General features: G+C 44.5%; 3 protein-coding genes across 9 annotated transcripts in view; 1 reads left to right on the top strand and 2 right to left on the bottom strand.

Annotated features, from left to right (window-relative positions):
* Positions 1-7981, bottom strand: part of fw (CUB and Sushi multiple domains furrowed) — a 13630-nt gene extending 5649 nt beyond the window's left edge. Inside the window, exons 1-6 of one of the 2 annotated variants that reach the window (XM_018032383.2) lie at positions 7310-7981; positions 2222-2339; positions 1696-1754; positions 677-886; positions 508-603; positions 203-325 (exon numbers count right to left, since the gene is read on the bottom strand). In XM_018032383.2, the coding sequence (XP_017887872.1) occupies positions 203-325; positions 508-603; positions 677-886; positions 1696-1754; positions 2222-2339; positions 7310-7364 (661 nt within the window). In that variant the 5' untranslated portion in view covers positions 7365-7981. The remainder of the gene's footprint in view (positions 1-202; positions 326-507; positions 604-676; positions 887-1695; positions 1755-2221; positions 2340-7309) is intronic. The other variant, XM_026817436.1, reaches the window with a different exon arrangement.
* Positions 1-12740, top strand: part of LOC108629679 (uncharacterized) — an 18814-nt gene extending 6074 nt beyond the window's left edge. The window contains exons 2-11 of one of the 2 annotated variants that reach the window (XM_018032512.2): positions 9489-9728; positions 9923-10068; positions 10134-10355; positions 10415-10490; positions 10551-10729; positions 10798-11053; positions 11114-11344; positions 11413-11493; positions 11563-11660; positions 11752-12740. In XM_018032512.2, coding sequence (XP_017888001.1) covers positions 9967-10068; positions 10134-10355; positions 10415-10490; positions 10551-10729; positions 10798-11053; positions 11114-11344; positions 11413-11493; positions 11563-11660; positions 11752-11856 — 1350 coding nt within the window. In that variant the 5' untranslated portion in view covers positions 9489-9728; positions 9923-9966 and the 3' untranslated portion in view covers positions 11857-12740. Of the gene's footprint in view, positions 1-9488; positions 9729-9922; positions 10069-10133; positions 10356-10414; positions 10491-10550; positions 10730-10797; positions 11054-11113; positions 11345-11412; positions 11506-11562; positions 11661-11751 lie in introns of both variants that reach the window. The other variant, XM_018032511.2, reaches the window with a different exon arrangement.
* LOC108629680 (twisted gastrulation protein homolog 1-A) lies at positions 12133-16633 on the bottom strand. 5 transcript variants are annotated; one of them, XM_026817443.1, is made up of 5 exons: positions 16053-16633; positions 15558-15839; positions 13690-13918; positions 13410-13616; positions 12133-13341 (listed from the first exon to the last, which is right to left on the bottom strand). In XM_026817443.1, the coding sequence occupies exons 3-5, from the start codon at positions 13910-13912 to the stop codon at positions 13034-13036; spliced, it is 738 nt and encodes a 245-aa protein (XP_026673244.1). In that variant the 5' UTR covers positions 13913-13918; positions 15558-15839; positions 16053-16633; the 3' UTR covers positions 12133-13033. The 5 variants fall into 5 exon arrangements, with proteins under 5 accessions (XP_026673244.1, XP_017888003.1, XP_017888005.1 ...); XM_018032514.2 differs by lacking the exon at positions 15558-15839 and having other exon boundaries at positions 16053-16622; XM_018032516.2 differs by lacking the exons at positions 15558-15839; positions 16053-16633 and adding an exon at positions 14493-15402.
* Between the last annotated feature and the right edge of the window lie 1214 nt (positions 16634-17847).

The raw sequence follows: 17847 nt of genomic DNA, 5'->3' as shown, positions 1-17847 counted from the left end.
GTTCTTTCGACGTCTGATTTCTTTTTAAAAAATGCGTTTCTGAAGTACATAAACTTTTGGGATTGACTGTATAGCCAATATATCCTTAAAATCAAACACGAGAATCTGACGTCTGCAATTATCAACGAACGTCAGGCGCGGGCTTTTAGACTGCTGGTTAATTAAGCTATCAGAGATTCGAATATCTCATGTTCCTACTTACCGTCGACAGCGAAGACTTCGACCTCGCAGAGACTCAAGCTTCCCTCGACTCCGACTAATTGCAAGTACACGTACTGACCTATCAAAGCTCTGGCACATACGAACGTCTTCGTGATCCCTTCCTCTACAAGAGTCAAATTCATCAGAAACAAAATTACATATTGTAGTTTCCGAAAAGGAAACGAAATTCTACATTTCATATGAAAAATGTTTCTTATCTTAATTCTCATTTATTTTTCCATACGAGATATGAGAAATATTTGTAATTTCGTTGAAACTTTCTATTTCACATAAAAATCCGCTTACCAATGGTACCGGGAAACCAGGCGCACAAGGGATTGCGTTGTAACTCGACGCTGCTGTTACCCACACGTATTTCAATATCCTGAAGGGGTTGGTGGCCTGTCGGGACCAATAAATCGCTTCTAATCTCAGTTCGATCAAGAAATACAGAAAAGAGTTGTAACAAAATTACCGCAACAGCCCCTCGTCGTGACTCTGACGACTTTCACGGAATATGATTTGAGTAAATCGACCTTCCACCACGGACTAGGCTCGCTTTGAGTTTCCGTGCACCTTTTCCCATCGTGCTCGGTGCCCGAATCGCCGTCGTTTCCATGGCTGGCGTCTCCTCCTCGCACGGTCGTCGACTGATTCGTCGGCTTGCGAAACGCGACGTTCGTGCCTAACGCGAAATCGAAATCACCACTTAGATAATAATATATATGAAATAATAATAAAATAGTAAGTAGACGTGTAAAATGATATCAGAACCTGCGGTAGGTCGAAGAGAGAGAACGGAAAGTAAATCGGAGTAGCGAACAATGTCGAGGAAAGGTGCCGCTAAGTATGAACGGGTAACAAAACGTCAATTACCGGACAGGATGCGTTTAGCAATAAAGAGAGGCGATTACCCGTCGCTAGTTTCGCCAAGAATCTAAATGCGTTTAACTCTTCCTCATCTCTTTTCCGCATTCTACTCCGAAGTAATTTCCACGGGAATTATCGATTAGCCACATGTTTCACGGGACTGTCGCCGAATAATTTTCGATTACGACACATGTCGTCCGCCGACTTTCTTTCTATGGAGTTTACCGATAAAAGTGAAACTGCCAGTGAAAAGGAGGCGTCGGGTCCTAAGGCGTACGAAAAATCGCTTTCTATACGAAGAGAGCAGCGATTCCTGTTGCATCTTAAGAAGAAAGAGTAAAATTTCTTCGATCCCGATTTTTTTCTTTCGCGAAACCGTCTCGATGCGCGTCCAGGAGAAAGTCTTGTTGTCAAGGAACGCGCGTAATCGAACGTGATAGCGATTACAAAATGTGTAATAAAATTTCGTGGCCGCATATAATAACTTTCGCTTCGGGGATTATCTACTTTCTTCCTCTGGCGGTCTTATTATCGGATAAAACCAGCTAACGATGAACCGATGAAATTATTATATAAAATCAATAAATACAGGGAGAGCAATTATTTTTGATAGACGACACTTACCGCAAAATGGGAAGTCCCCTTGCCATTTCCCTTTGGCGTTGCACGTCAGACTACCACTGCTGAGTAAGCAACAAATGGATAGAGTTAGTCCGAATCTCTTGATACGATGAGAAATGAAACAACGCGAGCAAATATCGTCGTCGACCGTACAAATTATAGGAGAAAGTTCGTAATAAGTTTTGCTATCGAAGTGCGTTACAAACGACCGTCTCGCTCGGTTGCAACTCGAGAACATTCGTCGTGTGTCGCGAACAAAGCAAGAAACGCATAGAACTACCTATTTTTGCTTTCAATTTTATTTCACTTACTTTTCCTTTCTTGCAAGGTGCATAGAATTACAAGCGTCAATCGAAATTAATAAATTGACCGATATATCACAGATTTGCAGTTGTAGGAGATACGAAAATAACAGTAGAAATGTATGAAGCATCGATGCAGTTTATATTTCAACGAAGGTATTTCATTGGACGTTATGCTACTTGAATACGCTATACGAATTTTCTTTTGCACGATTAATTATACTCACCCGAACAATTCGTATCCGGCATCGCAAGTGTAAGTGGCCAAAGTGCCGGTTGCTAAGGATTCGTCGGACAATGACACCTTGGCGTTCATCGGTACAGCCGGATGGCCGCAATTCAATCCTGCATTCAAGAAAATTACGTAGAGACGCCTTCGAGACAGCGTTCCATCGCTGACTTAGACTATTCGATCTCCCGCTGCCGTTCTAATACCGAGTTTAGACAATTTCAATTACAGAGAACCGTAATTTCCAACACAGAAACTAATGATCAGTTCTCAGCAAAAAATGTAGAACTTTCACAGTTGAAACTTTTCTATACTAAGAAAGTTATAATGATGACAAAACTAAATTTATTTAGGATCGTACGTAGCCTAAATTTTAAATCAATTATTGTATTAAACGTTGTATCAATCATTCTATTGATCAATTGTATCGAATTACTATATGATTTAATTCGTCAGTCATTATATAAGCGATTGTATGACGGTGTATGACGCAAATGGCCTAAATTCGAGTTTTCTACAGGTCTTTTTGTAAGTCTGTCTATGAAGAGAGAGGCTCCGTTCACGTATCAGTCGTTAACCCGGGTAGAGGTGTCAAGGACGCGGATGCCGTTCCATATAACACTCGGTTTTACGAGGCATTCGTCCATACCTCGCTTTCAAAGTAAATTAAACAATAGCTGCGACACCAAGCGAAGAGAAACCTTGGTCACGATCCCACGCTTACACCATTATTCGAGTTGTACAAGTTGTCGGGAAATTGTGCGAATGATTTTCTATCGTCCGCAAAAGGGGTTCGAAATTAGTGGGTCGAGCCATGAACTATCGACGAGACCGTGCGCAGCTTGAGAAACTTTTTCTCCTAGTGAAAAGACGATGGAAATCGACTCGATACAGCACGTGCGGTTTATAATTTGCCGGGAGAGTAGAAACTGCTGAACCTAGTTAAAACCGCAGGAATATCTTCTCCTTTCATGTCTCGACGGATATCTTTATTAGCATGAATATATCAAGTGCAAGGATTGTTCAGTTATACAATTAAAGCAATACGAATCATTTGATTAACCGATGAGTCAGTGCGTGTTCATAATCTGATCTGCGATCGGAACAGAAATAGAGGAACAGAAAAATGAAAATAAACGTGAAACATCGTGAAACTACGTACGATAAAATCGACATGGAGCGCAACTCGCGGAATAAGTTTCCGGCGATGTTCTCAAGGCCAATCGAAGTTAAGATGGCCTTACGATTTTCGAGAGGATCTTGCCGATCTCGCCTTCGCGTCAATTCTTTTCATCAAATAACATCAAATCTGAATATCTCCCGGAAGTGGAGAATTAGAATAATGATTGTTATTCAAGCAGCTAAAATTCCATTTAGAAAATATTACAATTTGCTGTATTTGAAGAGGCATTATAATTGTAGTTATAGAAGACACCTCAGACAATCATTTTCATTTACTTTCGTAATTTTATCGAAACGTCGCGAGACTAAGAATGCCTGCAAAGCGTTAATGATAATGGGTCGGATCGCGATTAGAATTCGAATCGTGTCCGGGGGCGATCGCACGGTGAAAGCCAAAGCTTGTCGTCTGGTTTACGCGACTCGAACTCTCCGGAAGGCGGTGTTGTTTCTCATGAGACACCGAGTTACCGTTTCGTGCGAACGAGTTAATTAAAAGCGAATACAAACGCGTCGTTCGCGCGTGCAGCGGTACGCGCGATTATTCGATACTGAACCTCCTCCAAACCACGTCAAACAGCTTCCTTCGTTCCTCACTTTCTATGCAATTAAAATCATTTCACCATGACTGACTAAATTTCTCAATTAGATGACTTTAAACTCGACCGAGGTTTCTTCCCTCGATTAGCTTTCAATCATTTAATGAGGCATTCAAATGTTTGCCTGTCACTGGTGAAACGGTTTTGTTCAATAAAGTCTGATGATAGCAGATGAGAAAGCGAAATAAGTAAATAATAAGAATTATTGTCATTCTATCTTCATTTACTATTATTTTATTTTAAGTACATGTTTGCTAAGATATTAGCACACTATAATGTAAAATACTTCACTGGATGAAAAGAACCAGAACAGGTTCTCTTTTAGTTAATTAACAGGGAAAGAATTTGTGGAATTGATAATCACGATTGCTTATGTACTCAATATAGACGGAACGAACGGGTTGAATCCAGATCCGAAGGAATCTGGAGGAGGTCAGGTATTTCCCGGTTAATTGTCTGCGTGCGTGTACGTGTAGATACGACAGGAGGACGCGGTGCTAGCTTTAGCCTGGTCTTTGGCATTCGCTGATCGCCTCATGGGTCTGGGTCACGCGGTTACAAAACTTTTAAGCCGAAATAACGGTACGAGCACGGTGGAGCTACTTCGAATCGGGCCGTACTATCGGTGAACCATGTCGCAATACAGTTCCTCCTTTATTTTTCATCTGAATATGCAACCGTTTCGTAAAAAGAGCTTGAACAAAATTCCTAACTGTACACCTGGATCATTGAAATCCGTGCGATACTTATTCCACGCAGAAACGATTGACAAGGAAGTTGGAAAGTGGGCGTGCCTGTTTCTGATCTATCTTGCAAAAAATATCTCAAGGATAGCGATTGAGGCGTTATTGGAAAACGAATTCATTTCCGTTTTAATCATTAATCGACGCCTTGAAGGAGTCAATACGCGTGTTTGTAAAAAGTGATATTGAAAGGTGGATTCGGTTCTGCTCCACTGAAACGATTGATTATCAACTGTGACACTTTAAACAGACGGATCTGTTAAAAAAAGCAAAAGTGCGTGCTCGTAACGCATATTACGTGTTATCGCGTTTACATAAACGTATCGAGAGCGAATTTTACAACCGTCGTGGCGAGTACCGGTAGGAATACACCGAGGAACCGGTTAACATCGTAAGAATGAGAATCATCCTCCGTATAGTGGCAGATGGTCAGCCTGGCCCAGAATTTGTGCCTCTCGAAACCTCCAATGAGTAGCTATTATCGTAGGAAGGCATCTATCTCGTGAAGAGAACGGGGAATAGTTTCTTTCGCGAGTTTCCTAATCCATTGTGAACCACGTGGCGCATACACCTTCCTTCATGAATCTTAAGACATTACTATATGCATAAATTCTTTGCACTTAGCAAATCGCCTATGAAATTATTATATACAATACTTTGAAACTATTCATGATTCACTGCATGAATTGTTATTGATTTAGTTACAATTTTTTTTAAGATAATCTTTTATGGAAAATCTGTCAATTATTTTAATAAATGACCACTTGTTCTTCCTGTTTTCTGCAATCGTTTTTTTTTTGGTAGCAGACGCTTGTTTCCTATTTGATGATGAGATAATTTGAGTGAAAACTTTCTTGTCGCGGCCGAGGAACAGTAGAGCAATTTCTAGACGCGAGTAGCCGAGAGAGCGTTCCAGCAAAGTTGATTCCGGCGATTGTGTAATTGGCGTACTACACGATAGAAACGAATCGCGTACCGCGTGTCGACGACCAAAAATACGCGCACGATCCGTCGTGCATGTTGATCACGAGACAGAGAGGAAGTGGACGCCTGAAATTTCACCTGCAGCATGGGGTGCCCCACCCAGTCGTACAACGCTGTGTGTAATGTACCGCCGGGTAAATGTTACGACGGTCTCACCTCTGGATGGAAACGTGCTTCCTCTTTCCAGAGAGAAGGAAAGAAAAGCGTTCACCTAGAATCTCGAGGACGCTTTTACTTCCCCACTGTAAAGCTCCGACACGCTGCATTGGCTCGCGAATCAAACTATTACCTTACTCTACTGGAATTGGATCAAACAGGCTGCGGCCGTGCGAACTGGACACTCCTATTTACGTCCAGCAATTTACAATCAATTAAGGGAAATTTTATTGAAGTAGATCCAGTTTTTAATCAGATTTCTACTATAGATTTGCGCTCGGCAAGGATAGCACTCTTTGGTGAATAAAATAATCATTACGAACGACAGTCTGCACCTTGAAAATGCAGGAAAAGTAACAAGGAAATAGAAGAGAAAATGTGCTGGAGTTATGTCAAAATCAAGTATGATAATTATAGTCGACGGAGGTGTTGCTTTCGAGCTGCAATTATCCTTCTATCGGAGACACGTCCTTCCTACGCGTTTTTGCTTGTACGAATGAAAGTTCAGGCAAGCGTTAACCGGCACGAAAAAGTCGGTTCGTGGTTTTCGCGTCGATGACGTAAAACGTTAGTAGATCTGTTGTTAACGCGTTCGAGTACAGAGCTAAATCGAAAGTGTCTTGCTAGTTTCGAACGGTGAAGAAATTGAACGAAATATCGAACCAGGATTTCTATATTATTAAAAATTATCGCTGCGCAAGTTAATGCACGCGGGCCAGAGATGATTATCAAGGTGTTCCATGTAGGTCAACTAAGAGAATGAGAGTTACAAAAGGCAAAACTCGCTTCGATTGACTGCTTCCATAGCCAGTTTTGCTTCCTACGTTGCCCGACCAGTTTTATTCAAACTTAACGGAACAAAATAAACTCGGTGGAAATCGGTCGAAAGTGCAAATGCAAGTCCACCCCATTTCCTGCCGGGTCGACCGCTTTCGGGAACCGCAGCTGCCTCTTTTCAAGGCAAACCGCGGTGGACACTCTATTTTTATTAACCATCCTTGGGTCGGATAAAAACGCGTCCTCGGGGGGAAAAAAGGAATTAAAGGTACTGGATGGAATTCGCAAGGTTTACGCGAAAACAAGCGTCGTGGCGATAGGAACCTGTGCGTTTTATTTGAAGCGGATACACCGGGTGACCTCGAGACACCAGAAAATCCGCATGGACAAGGATCGAGTGGGCGGTACCTGTTTTCTGCGCTTATATCCCAGGGACGCGACAGATAAACCGAACGATTTCAAATTTCACTCGATTTTTCTTTTCGGTTCAATGAACCGATCATCCGGTGGTAAACAGTAATCTTAATATCGTCATTAGAAGACATAAAAGTTTCTAAATAGAATCCTATTATTTCATTACAAGTCGTTTATGGTATGGTACTCTGTTAAATTCCTCGGATTATTTCGATTTCGAGAAAAGATACGTGCCTTCTGCGCCCACAACGAGAATCCCCAAAAGGGATAGGAGAACCTCTCGCGTCATCCTTGTTTCTCTCTTCAGGATGAAATGCGGGATCACATTGAAAGCGCACTAACTTTGGTCACGATCATCCACGGAGCGCGTTTTCGCTACCGAAGAACACTTTGCACTACGGGAACTTTCACAAGAAGGTTTCTTTGTTCGACGCGTTGCACCGAAACTTGTTTCGTTAACGAAATATTCTTTCGAGCCCGAGTACAACCGAGATCGAATTCGCAAAGTTCAAAGGTGACTCGATCGCGTCCCTTCACAACTTCTCAGTGACCGTATGCGGTAGATCCATCCCGTTAAATTCATTTATCGCTGATAAATACGTTCACCATTTCGTTATTCGCACTGTACGAAATTGATCACCATGTTTCATGCCTAATTCGCTGGCTCATGACTTCCAGCTTCTGTCGCGTTGCCCATACGGGCCGGGAAACCGTCTCTCTGACGATCGTATCAGAATCGTACAGCTTAGATATCACTACTTTATAAATTTATTTGTCCGATACACTTTTTAACGAAAGTCAGACGCGGTTTATTGGCGGCATTTTCGTTTGGCCGAGTATCGACCGAGTGTAACGATCCGTTCCCTTCACTAGCCGTCCGTCGAGTGCCAGAGGCTTCCAGTCTCTTGTACTCCTTCGACATTATGAAAGTACTGCGTGTACCATGCAGTCGGGGGAATCTATGCCCCGGCCACGTTCTTCTTAAGTTTTCGCCTCGCGATAACAACTATTTGCCAGTATCTCTATAGAACGCTTCTATGCAAAACTTAGAACTATGTATAGAGTTCCTTTCTATTTGCACCTCTGCTCGACTTTTCTAAATCCGATTGTGACTTTGTTATTCGTGAACTTTGAGCTTTGAGCTAATCTAGCATATTGAATAGAATCTAGCAGCTGCTTGTACCTCTGCTAGACTTTTGTAAATGGAAATGTCGTTTCATAAACTTTGATCCTGAAGAAGTTTACGTAAAAGTGAGCTAATCAACGAAATTATTACGCGAGCTGGAATGAAGATTGCACGACTTCGTACAGTCCTTTCTGTCCAGTTCGTTGACGATAAGATCGGGTAGATTGCTGGTTTGACCGCGACGCGTTTTTACCTCACTATATTTGTGCGTACCCGTAACGTGTCCAAGGTAAAGCAACAACTTTTACTCGCGTACGTTTGCAGCCGCGCGTTGCTAGTATTTAGGAATAATTGCTTCCTTGTACAGTTCCAGCTGTCATAATGTAAATAGGTGCGAACCTCCTTCAACGTTTCCTTAAAGTCGAGTCAAGCTATTGGCAAGATTCGTCGAGACCTAAGTTAATTATTCTCATCCTAGTGGCCTCGTTCATTTTGCAATACGTTTATACATAAGTCTGTGTGACGAATTAGCGAGGTGAACCTGAAACGTCCAATTTAAATGGTCATCTGTCTAGAATGATTGCTCGTTTGGGAATAAAGAGGCAGCTGTCAGGTACTACTATGTATGCATTTTTTTTCGCACATTAAGAAACGCCCCATTGTGACACCGCAAAAGGGTATCGGGGTGGTAATAAGGAAAAAAAAGGGGATCGAAAAAACAGTACTACTATAAAATTACACCGAGTTTACCGTTAAAACCCCTCCCGTCTGTCTCTCTTACCACATCGGCTTCCCCACCTGGGTCACCGGTGTCCCTCGCTCTCGATCGCGTTTCCACTCCTTTCAACCTCTCTCGCCTGTCCTTCTCTCAACCTTTTATCCTTTTCTTTTCTTTTTATCAATGCTCTGCGTCACTACGCACCTCGAGCCCCTTTCACCTCGGCTCTTCCTTCAATTTTTTTAAGACGCGTTTAAAGAAGTTCAACAAACTTTGTGTATCAGCTACAAAATTTGATTAACTTCGAATATATTAAATCTTGTGAAAGCGAGAATGTTTCTAGAGAAGAATGTGCATATCATTTCCATAAAAGTATAATTTTATCGTCGATTATACTTTCTCGCTGGTCATTTAGCATACATAAATATTATTAACATTTTTTTAAATGGGTATTTTGCAGCGCGAGTTGCGAATTACTCGCTCCGCTGACTACTTTATAGATTTGAGAGTTTGTCGGGTTCTTCGGGCTCTTCGTACCGAAAGAGTACAAATGGCGGCATCTGTTCTAGATCTATCGTATTAAACGTCCTCCCGAAAGATACAACTACAGATGAACGTATATAAAGGATTCATTTCGGTTTTTGCATCGTCTCGAATTCTAGTGCCGTGGAATGCACCGAATGCACGAGGCGCGTTGCAACAATACCGGTTGCTCGGGTTGCTCTGCCTCGCCAGCGATGCGAACTCTGTGATTTCCATTCCCTCTACTAATCTAGCATTCAGGATTACAACGAACAACAAGGAAAGATGTAAGTGGCCCGTCCGTGTTATGATATGTATTTATCTCGAGGCCTCGCGCATTTTCTAATAAAATTATTATGATCCAATGATTACCACGTTTAATTTATTATTATCCTGTTTTACTCGTTCGGCATCAATCGCTGTATTTATCGTTTAAGCCCCAGTCATATGAAACTGAGATCGTGTTTTGTTTCGTTAATAGGTGACTGAACTTACTACAGATCTCAGACCTAAAATAATGTAAATATGGCAGAGGGTGGAACGGAACCAAAGTCCGGTGACAATCAAGCATCTAAGCTTCAGTTAGACGTGAACGAGTGTCTTGGTAATTGGCTAGTGTACTTACAGGTTCGTGCATTTGGGATAACATTGTTGTTGGTGGGTACAGAAGCAAATTACCTTTTTTAATACAGACCCTCAATGGCCTATGCACAGCTGGCACGAAGTTGGCCCAGTCGTTGCAGATACTTCTGTCTGCACATGACTCGCTGGCCCAATGCCGGTTGACCGGACAGTGCCTCGTTGGCTGGGAAGAGCTGACAAGGGCGACGTACATAGCTAGCAACACTGTGAAGAATCATATAATCTCGGCTCTGAGAGATCACGAGACCAGGGAGAATGAAAGAGAGAAACATGTATGTACGAATAAGAAAGTTGACCAACATCTTCCTATACTAAATCACATTATTTCCAGGACATACTTAGAGATAATCTATTAACGTTCATAAACTTACAATATCAATTCTGCGTTGCCTGCTGCGAATGCTTAGGTAAGTATATGCATTTTGTATTTTCTTATTCGACAGATATGAAATTATGCTTTCTGTTAGGTGGAATGGCAGAATGTTCTTGTTCCCAAAGTGGCACTGCCGAATGCGATATCGCCTCTCTACAACAATGCTTCGAAAGATTATATACTTCTCCGCCACCGGTATCGACGTCGTCGACGCAACAGTCGGTGCAAAATTGTCATAGATCCCCATTACCCTATCCTTTATTTCCTCTGCAGGTATAATTTTTCGTATCTATTTTCTAACATTCTTCGTACAACGTTTCATGAAGTATTCTCGATAAAAGGTCCAGAGGAGATGGTCCGAAACCGCGGCTGCAGAAATATCGGGCGAAGCGTCGGAGAATACGATGAGAAGGTGGTCCATGCCTTGGGACTGCAGGAACATCACTGACTGGCCGCGACAAGATGTTAGACCGCGATTAAGTGTTCCTCATCAAGACAGAAGTAGATCTACCACGCCAGACACGATATGGAAAACGTCCACAATGGCTAGTCAGGATGGCTTGCAGGAGGCGATTCAATTGTTGTCTTGCAAACCAGGTACGTACGCAAGATTCATTCATTGTGCGATACTTGTCACACATCGATTTATCTTTACAGGCGTCAGGCCTCTGAATCAGTTGTCCACGTATACTAATCAGCATATTCCGGGTGTTACTTTGACGACGTGCAATTTCGAGTCGAGTTACGATTCGAGCATCTGGCCGGGATCTCGTAAAGTTGGTTCGTCGAGGTGCTGGCCGCACGAGTCTCATTCGAGCGATCACTCCGAGCAGTCAGGACGCCGGGAGAGTGATCAGAGCGTGCACAGTGGGGAGCACAGAGATTCGGGTAAGATATATTAAAATATATTGATTTATTTCGTTTCTCCGTTACGTCAATCGTTGAACATTGTGCAGAGCAAAGTGGAACCAGCGGTAGCCACGGGGACAGCAAAGACAGCATTCATTCGCACAGTGATCATAGGGAAGTTGAGCTTGGTGAGTGTATAGGTACGTTAACCGCGATTGATAAGACGAGCCGTGGGTAAAAATTCGATTTCTTGCCAGGCACTGTAGATACATTGCCGTCGCGTAAGAGCAGCTCGTCGACGGACTCTTGCATATCAGCCCATAGTCGTTCAGGTTCCGAGAGCGCCGGTGGCGGGGTAATTATAGTTGAAATAATTAACTGCGTCGGACGGCGGACGCGCGCTCGCGGAGACGATTGTCAAATATTTATTTAATCGAAAATTTCAGGAATGCGCGAGATCTCAGCTGTATTCGATGTGGAGCGGCAGCGACTTGCCCTTTATCAAATTGCCAGAGAGCAACGAGACGCAAGACGAACATTCGCCGGTGTAAAATACTTGGTAACGGCGTTGCACACGAGTTTAATTCTTTCCTTTTCTACGCTATCGTTGGTCATTAAATGGGAACGATCAAAATCGTTCTTCTTATCATATTTAGAAACGCGGCGTAGTAATACGCGCGTTGATAATGCGTATGATTCAATGTACGTAATCGTTGAGAACGCGTGAAGCGCGGCGTTTGATGTTCGGTATAAGCAGAAGTAGAGTCGAATGAGTGTGTTTATACGTACGCGGTACGCCGGTACATATAATCGCTCGAACGAGTAGATGGTATTACGGAATAGATTTATTTATAAAAATGTAATGTAAAATTTTTGATTGTCTGCATCAGTTTACTAAACGGGCATCGCTTGATATTGGTCCCGGTATCTCTTTCTAGTCTCTCTCTATATAATTTACTGGGGAGAATTGCTCATCGTTATATTTCTTTTTCGTTCGTCGAACCACACTCTCTCCGTTCACACGGCAAAGCTTTAATGGAATTTCCGATTTTAGTTGTCGACATTATGCTAACGTTATTATTTATATTACATGTAACCGCTTGAATTTGAGAGCAACAACAACTTGGACATTTCCCAGCTCGATCCCTTTATCATGCATTCACGTAACCGAGTGCGACATTAAACCATATCATACAAAATGCATTCCCAGCGATTTGATTGTTCACACGCGTGCATCGCCGCGCAATAAAGCGTATCCTTGTCATGCCTCCAATACTGTTTAACAATATCGGTTGTCGCCTATCGTAACGTATGTCAACTTATTCGGAAAACGTTCAGACGAGTTCTATCCGACGCAAGTAACAAGAATGATTTGATACATGTACAACTTGTTTATATGGCACAGAAAAATAAAAGATTCGACGCTACTTACATACTTAAAAGAGAAAGAGAAACGAGCCTTTACCGCTCACTCAAGTACAAACTAATATTGGCAGTCAACGGCTTTCAGCCTTAACGACCGCGATCATTTTTAAATTATACTCTTTAATCCCTTTTCAAGGGTACTGATTACAAGTCCGTCACCTATCGCACGTTTTACAAAACGAAACGGTCATCAATTACGAAACTACACACAGTTCTCCTACACACGTTCGAAGACTTCGTCACTGGGAAGGCACTCGACACAATTTGAATACAATATCCACATCGAGGGAACAACGAGCTACGTTAATCGATCTCATCTTCCGCCAAGTCGTCTTCGTCCTGTCCGTAGTCGTCGTACTGGTCCTTCGAGTCCTCCTCCTCTTTGTCCGACGGACAGCGCTTGCATCTGGACTCGTTGATCCCGTAGTTGATGCAAGTGTCGCCTATGCACTCGCAGCAGCCGTCGTGGAACCATCTGTAACTGGTAGCACCCATGCTCTGACAGGACGCGCGGCACTTGTTCCACGAATTACACTGATCCATGAACGCGACGGTGCAGTTGAACGTCAAGACATTCGGTTTCAACGGGTGGATCTCTTCGTCCGCGGTCTCTGTGAAATAGATTACCTCGTCGACACGAAGATACCTTTTGAAGAATGGACCTGGGAGGAATACATACGCATATGATACTTCATTTCCTTCTCGTGCTTCGGCGTGAAGTGGGACATGTCAAAGTCGACCGGATACGTGAACGTGACCCATCGATCCAGCGGATCTGGTTCCGCGGTTAACGCTTGAAACAGATCCGGCATCGGTTCGCTGAAATCCTCCACGTGCGACTTTTTGCTCAGAGGATTGTCCGTGATGTTCGGCTTCGGGCAAAGATCTGCAAAATTATCGATCCTCAGCGCTTGTCGCGACGCTTGACCGCAAATAATTATGATCGAACGAGGACTTACCCACGCAGGAGCAGCATTCGTCATAGAGGTAGCTGAGGCACGAGAAACATTCCTTACAGCAGGTACAGGTGACGAGGTCGCATTTGCAGCTTTGCGTGAGCATGCACTTGCTCACGACGCTGGCACAGATCGCCTCGTTGCAGGCATCGGAATACTTGCTGATGGCCGTCAGAAGTACGATCCCGATGATACCCGCGGCCAGCGTCCTGCTCCAATTTGTCATCGTGTCCTGAACGGGATCAGAGTCAGATTAATGTCCAGCCTGTTCGAAGCGATAGCGAGGAATACACGATCGCGTATTCAGACTCCTAATAAGATAATTACGCATCGTCGATAAATGCGGCAGGGGCATCAAAGTTTGCATGTATCGGGAGGAAGGTTACAGGGAGCAATTAAAACGATGATAAATCACTTCCTTCTAAGGGGAATACCACGCGTGTTTTGATTATCGAGATCACGATGGACCGCGCTGGCTGATCACGACCGTGAGCGTCGATTAAGGTTGTTAAGAATATTTACGAACGTGAGTCAGGGCCACCAAAACTCTACGAATTTTTAATCTTACGTGACGATCGGTGCTGCTTGATGCCGCATCTCTAAATTTAGCCTTTCGTTTAGAATTTAGAACACACAGACTGCGCCTCTTAGACGCGAAATTAAATTTAAGGACACGTTCATTCAACGATCTCCATCGTATAATTCGTGCGCGACGGATTTCAATAAAATCACGCGACTCAACACGACTGACCATGTATGTTTACAACTGCTTATCTCCGAATATGTAAAATACTCCAAGTACGTACGAGGCGAGATTAAAACAGTTGATACGTGGAATAGGCGATTCGATACTCAGAATCTCGGCGGGGCGAGGAGACGGCCGCAAAGACGCAATGCCCGATAAAACGATCGCACGCGTAATAATTACAGCTTTCGAGCACCGCCAATTAATCGGCTATTTATATTCCGCATAATCATCGTCCTACGACGTTTCCAGTGAATTATTATTGGAAAGGAGTTCCGTTCCAACGACCCGTTACGTGGCGATTCAGGATAAATTGCGTTCGAATCACTGTGCGGCGAGCGTTCCTTTCGACACTTCACTTCCACTAGTTGTTTATGCCTGATTTTTGTTTACGTCCAAGGAAATGTACTGGAGGAATGCGTAATCGGTAATCGCGCGGCAGATTTCGCAACGAGATCCAGAACGTATCCAACCGCAATTAACGTGATCCGGCGAGTTTCAACCGACTAACAGGATCGACGATTTCGTTTCATGTGGGCTCGCTCCCCTCTGAAAGGTAGCAGTTGTAAATGAACACTGAGCGGATCGGTTTTACGATGACTTCCTTCAGGTAGCCGTCGCCCGTTCCCTTTCAAGATCGCCTCTGACAAGCGCCACTTCATTAAACCTGTGCTGTTCGCTCGCCCAAAAATGAATGAGCCAATGGACAGGGTCGACCTTTCCAGAAATCCCGCACGCGTACCGCGCGACGAGACGCAATTATCTTCAAGTTTTGCGCAAATATCCATGCGGTATGCTAATTGGCAATAATTAACGTCTCGCTTTTGCGACACTTGGAAAAGTTGTAAGTGTCGGCGAGACGCTACCCCCGGGGGATCGAGTGAAATCTCGAGGAGAGGACGTCGGTTGTGCAAACAAACGTATAAATCGCGGAGAGGGAGAATTGTTATTCGGTGAAGCGGCTAATTGAAATGCTGCGGATGTCCTATGCAACGGAGGAGTCGCGATGGCAGGCGCTAGCGCGCGTCGCGACTAGAGACCGTACGGTTTTAGAAAAATATACCGGTTGTATTGAATTGAAATGTAAACGTTCGTCATTCAGGGACAGTCGTGCTCACAGCCTCACCTTGTTCTGGCCCGAGGCGATGGAATAACTTCAATAACAAGCGGCGATCGTGCAAGGCGCCACTACCCGTCAAAACGATCTTTGCTTTTCCAATCCGCGATCGTAAGAACTCGTGGATGGTAACGAGCCGGTCGAACGGAACTGATTCCAGCGTTATCCATCGGCCTCGTAAAACGTAATTTAAAGTGATTCCTAGAAAACGTTTCACGCATTCCGGAGACCAAAGATCGGCTTGTTCGTCTCCGCGATATCGACCTGTCGTTTCGTCCTCGTTCTAAGAAGCTATAGAAAAGGGGGACCGGATCGATCGTGAAATGGCCGACTATAAAATGCTCGCACGTTCCTACGAAGATAAACTGTTTCGCGAAAATTCAACGTCGCTTTTAACGACGCCGGATCCTCTGGGAAAAATGTTACGTTAGAAGCGCAGTCACGATTGGCGCGAAAGTTACCGGAGACTCGAACGGCCAGCGGCGAGGAAAAATTGTTATTTACCTTAAGGTCCGACGTGTTGCAGCCAGCGAACGAGCGTTAACTTATGTACGGGTAACTATTTTAAGCACGCGCGACCGGTTCGCGTTGCGACGAAACATGTCGACTGACGTCTTCACATCCGTGGAAACTGCGTTTTCCTTCGATGACTCTTAACGTAGGATCCCTCCGCGAATTCGGTGAATAACATCCGTTCCACCGTCGGCCGCGCTCTAACCGACACTTTCGCCGCGATAGTTCGTATTGGCGCGGTCCCGACGAGCGACCGGTTTGTGAAATTCCGATCTCGCTTGGCGCACAGCTGGCTCCGCGACTTCCAAGTCCCTATCCTGAAGATCTTCGGTGCACGGATCCGCGACGAATCGAAGAGCGACTCTCATTGGACTGAATTAAGGAAGGACGTGGACCGCGATCAACGGAGGAAAGGGTAAGAGACGTAGAAGAAGAAGGAGAAGGAACGTGGAGGAGGTAAAGGAGGTGTTGGCGATGGTAGCAAGACGGTGATGGTGGCGGCGTTGTTACCGTAAGCCGTTCGGTGGTGGTGGTGGTGGTTGCTGATAGCGATGCTCGTGGAGAAGGAGAAGAAGAGAGCGAGTCCGGTCCCGCAGTCTGCTCGGCTCCGACCTACACCAGGACTGGTTTTCAATTTTTTCCTCGCTTTTTGTTTTACCTGTTCTCCGTCTACCTTTCACTCCCTCCTCCTCTTCGTCCTCCGTCATCCCCTGCCGCGAAAGTCATCCTCGAGTCAAGAGGTCGAGATCGCGGTGGTCGCTCTTCGTCATTGTCGATGGTATCGGGCATCTCAGGTATCTCGCCGAGAGGTGCACGGAGAACACGAGCAACGTAATACCTAATACTTAACGGAAGCGGAAGCGTCGATCGTCCCTTGTTCGAGATCCGTCACAGATATACTAATTGCTCATTTACAACTCGGCTCGCGTTAGTGATTTGCCCTCGGTGGTGTTTGGATCGAAGATCAACACGGAAGATTCACGTTTATTTAACTTCGATCTCTGCTCTTCTTCGCTCCCACCTCGACTACCGTGGCCGAGCCAATGTCCTCGCGACGTTTTATTTATTTACAAAGAATTCGCAGGTCCATGAGGATAGAAAACAAACGGTCCGAGATTTAAATCGCGTTTCGAGTGATTTATCCATCGGCCGATTCGAGGAAGGACTAGTATCGGTATGCGCCGTCGTTTTTGAGAACGCTCGTTGCCACGAGAGATACGAGTCCGTCGTGCAACCTCTCATTTCCCTCCTACTGCAATCAACGGCATTTAAGCCTGCGTTTAAGCATTTAGCTGCTTCCGTCATATCTTGACGTATAGCGTGAATTTTTTTTTCACCGTGGGACGATGACTCCTTGCAATCTGGTTACAAAAATTCATTGACGCACGGGCCTCCCGACGGCCGGGTCGCAACGTGAACCGATAATAGAAAGTGAAAATGCTTTGAATTCGATCGAAGGGGAAAATGGAAAACCCACATGGCGTGGCGAGATTCTGCGAGAGACATCAACGCCCACGTAGGGCAGGAACACGGCAGGAAAAGTGCGCTTCGCGCGACGCATCAGCACGAAATAATTGAACGACGAAGCCTATAAACGAAGTAGCGTGGAAGAGAAAAAGGGGGCCCGCTCGTTCACGGCGTGCACGCGTGACTGCGATTCACGTAGCTCCCTCGGGAGAGCGGGGAAGAGACAAAATCTAAAAGACAAAAGGGGCCGGACGGTAGGGAGGAACGTAGGGAGGAGGGATGCTCCAGGTATACGAAGGTCGTTAGCTCGAAGAAAAAT

Source organism: Ceratina calcarata, unplaced genomic scaffold, assembly GCF_001652005.2.
Source record: "Ceratina calcarata isolate Rehan_Ccalc_2016 unplaced genomic scaffold, ASM165200v1 scaffold579.2, whole genome shotgun sequence".
In the NCBI taxonomy this organism is placed as follows: domain Eukaryota; kingdom Metazoa; phylum Arthropoda; class Insecta; order Hymenoptera; family Apidae; genus Ceratina; species Ceratina calcarata.
This window is presented reverse-complemented; position numbering and strand designations above follow the sequence as displayed.

Coding starts and splice junctions, on each gene's coding strand:
- LOC108629680 (XM_018032513.2), bottom strand. CDS start 14,440: ATGGTCAGTCGTGTTGAGTCGCGTGATTTTATTGAAATCCGTCGCGCA. Junction 13,617..13,689: donor CGAATGCTGCTCCTGCGTGG/GTAAGTCCTCGT, acceptor ATAATTTTGCAG/ATCTTTGCCCGAAGCCGAAC. Junction 13,342..13,409: donor GGAAATGAAGTATCATATGC/GTATGTATTCCT, acceptor TCTATTTCACAG/AGACCGCGGACGAAGAGATC.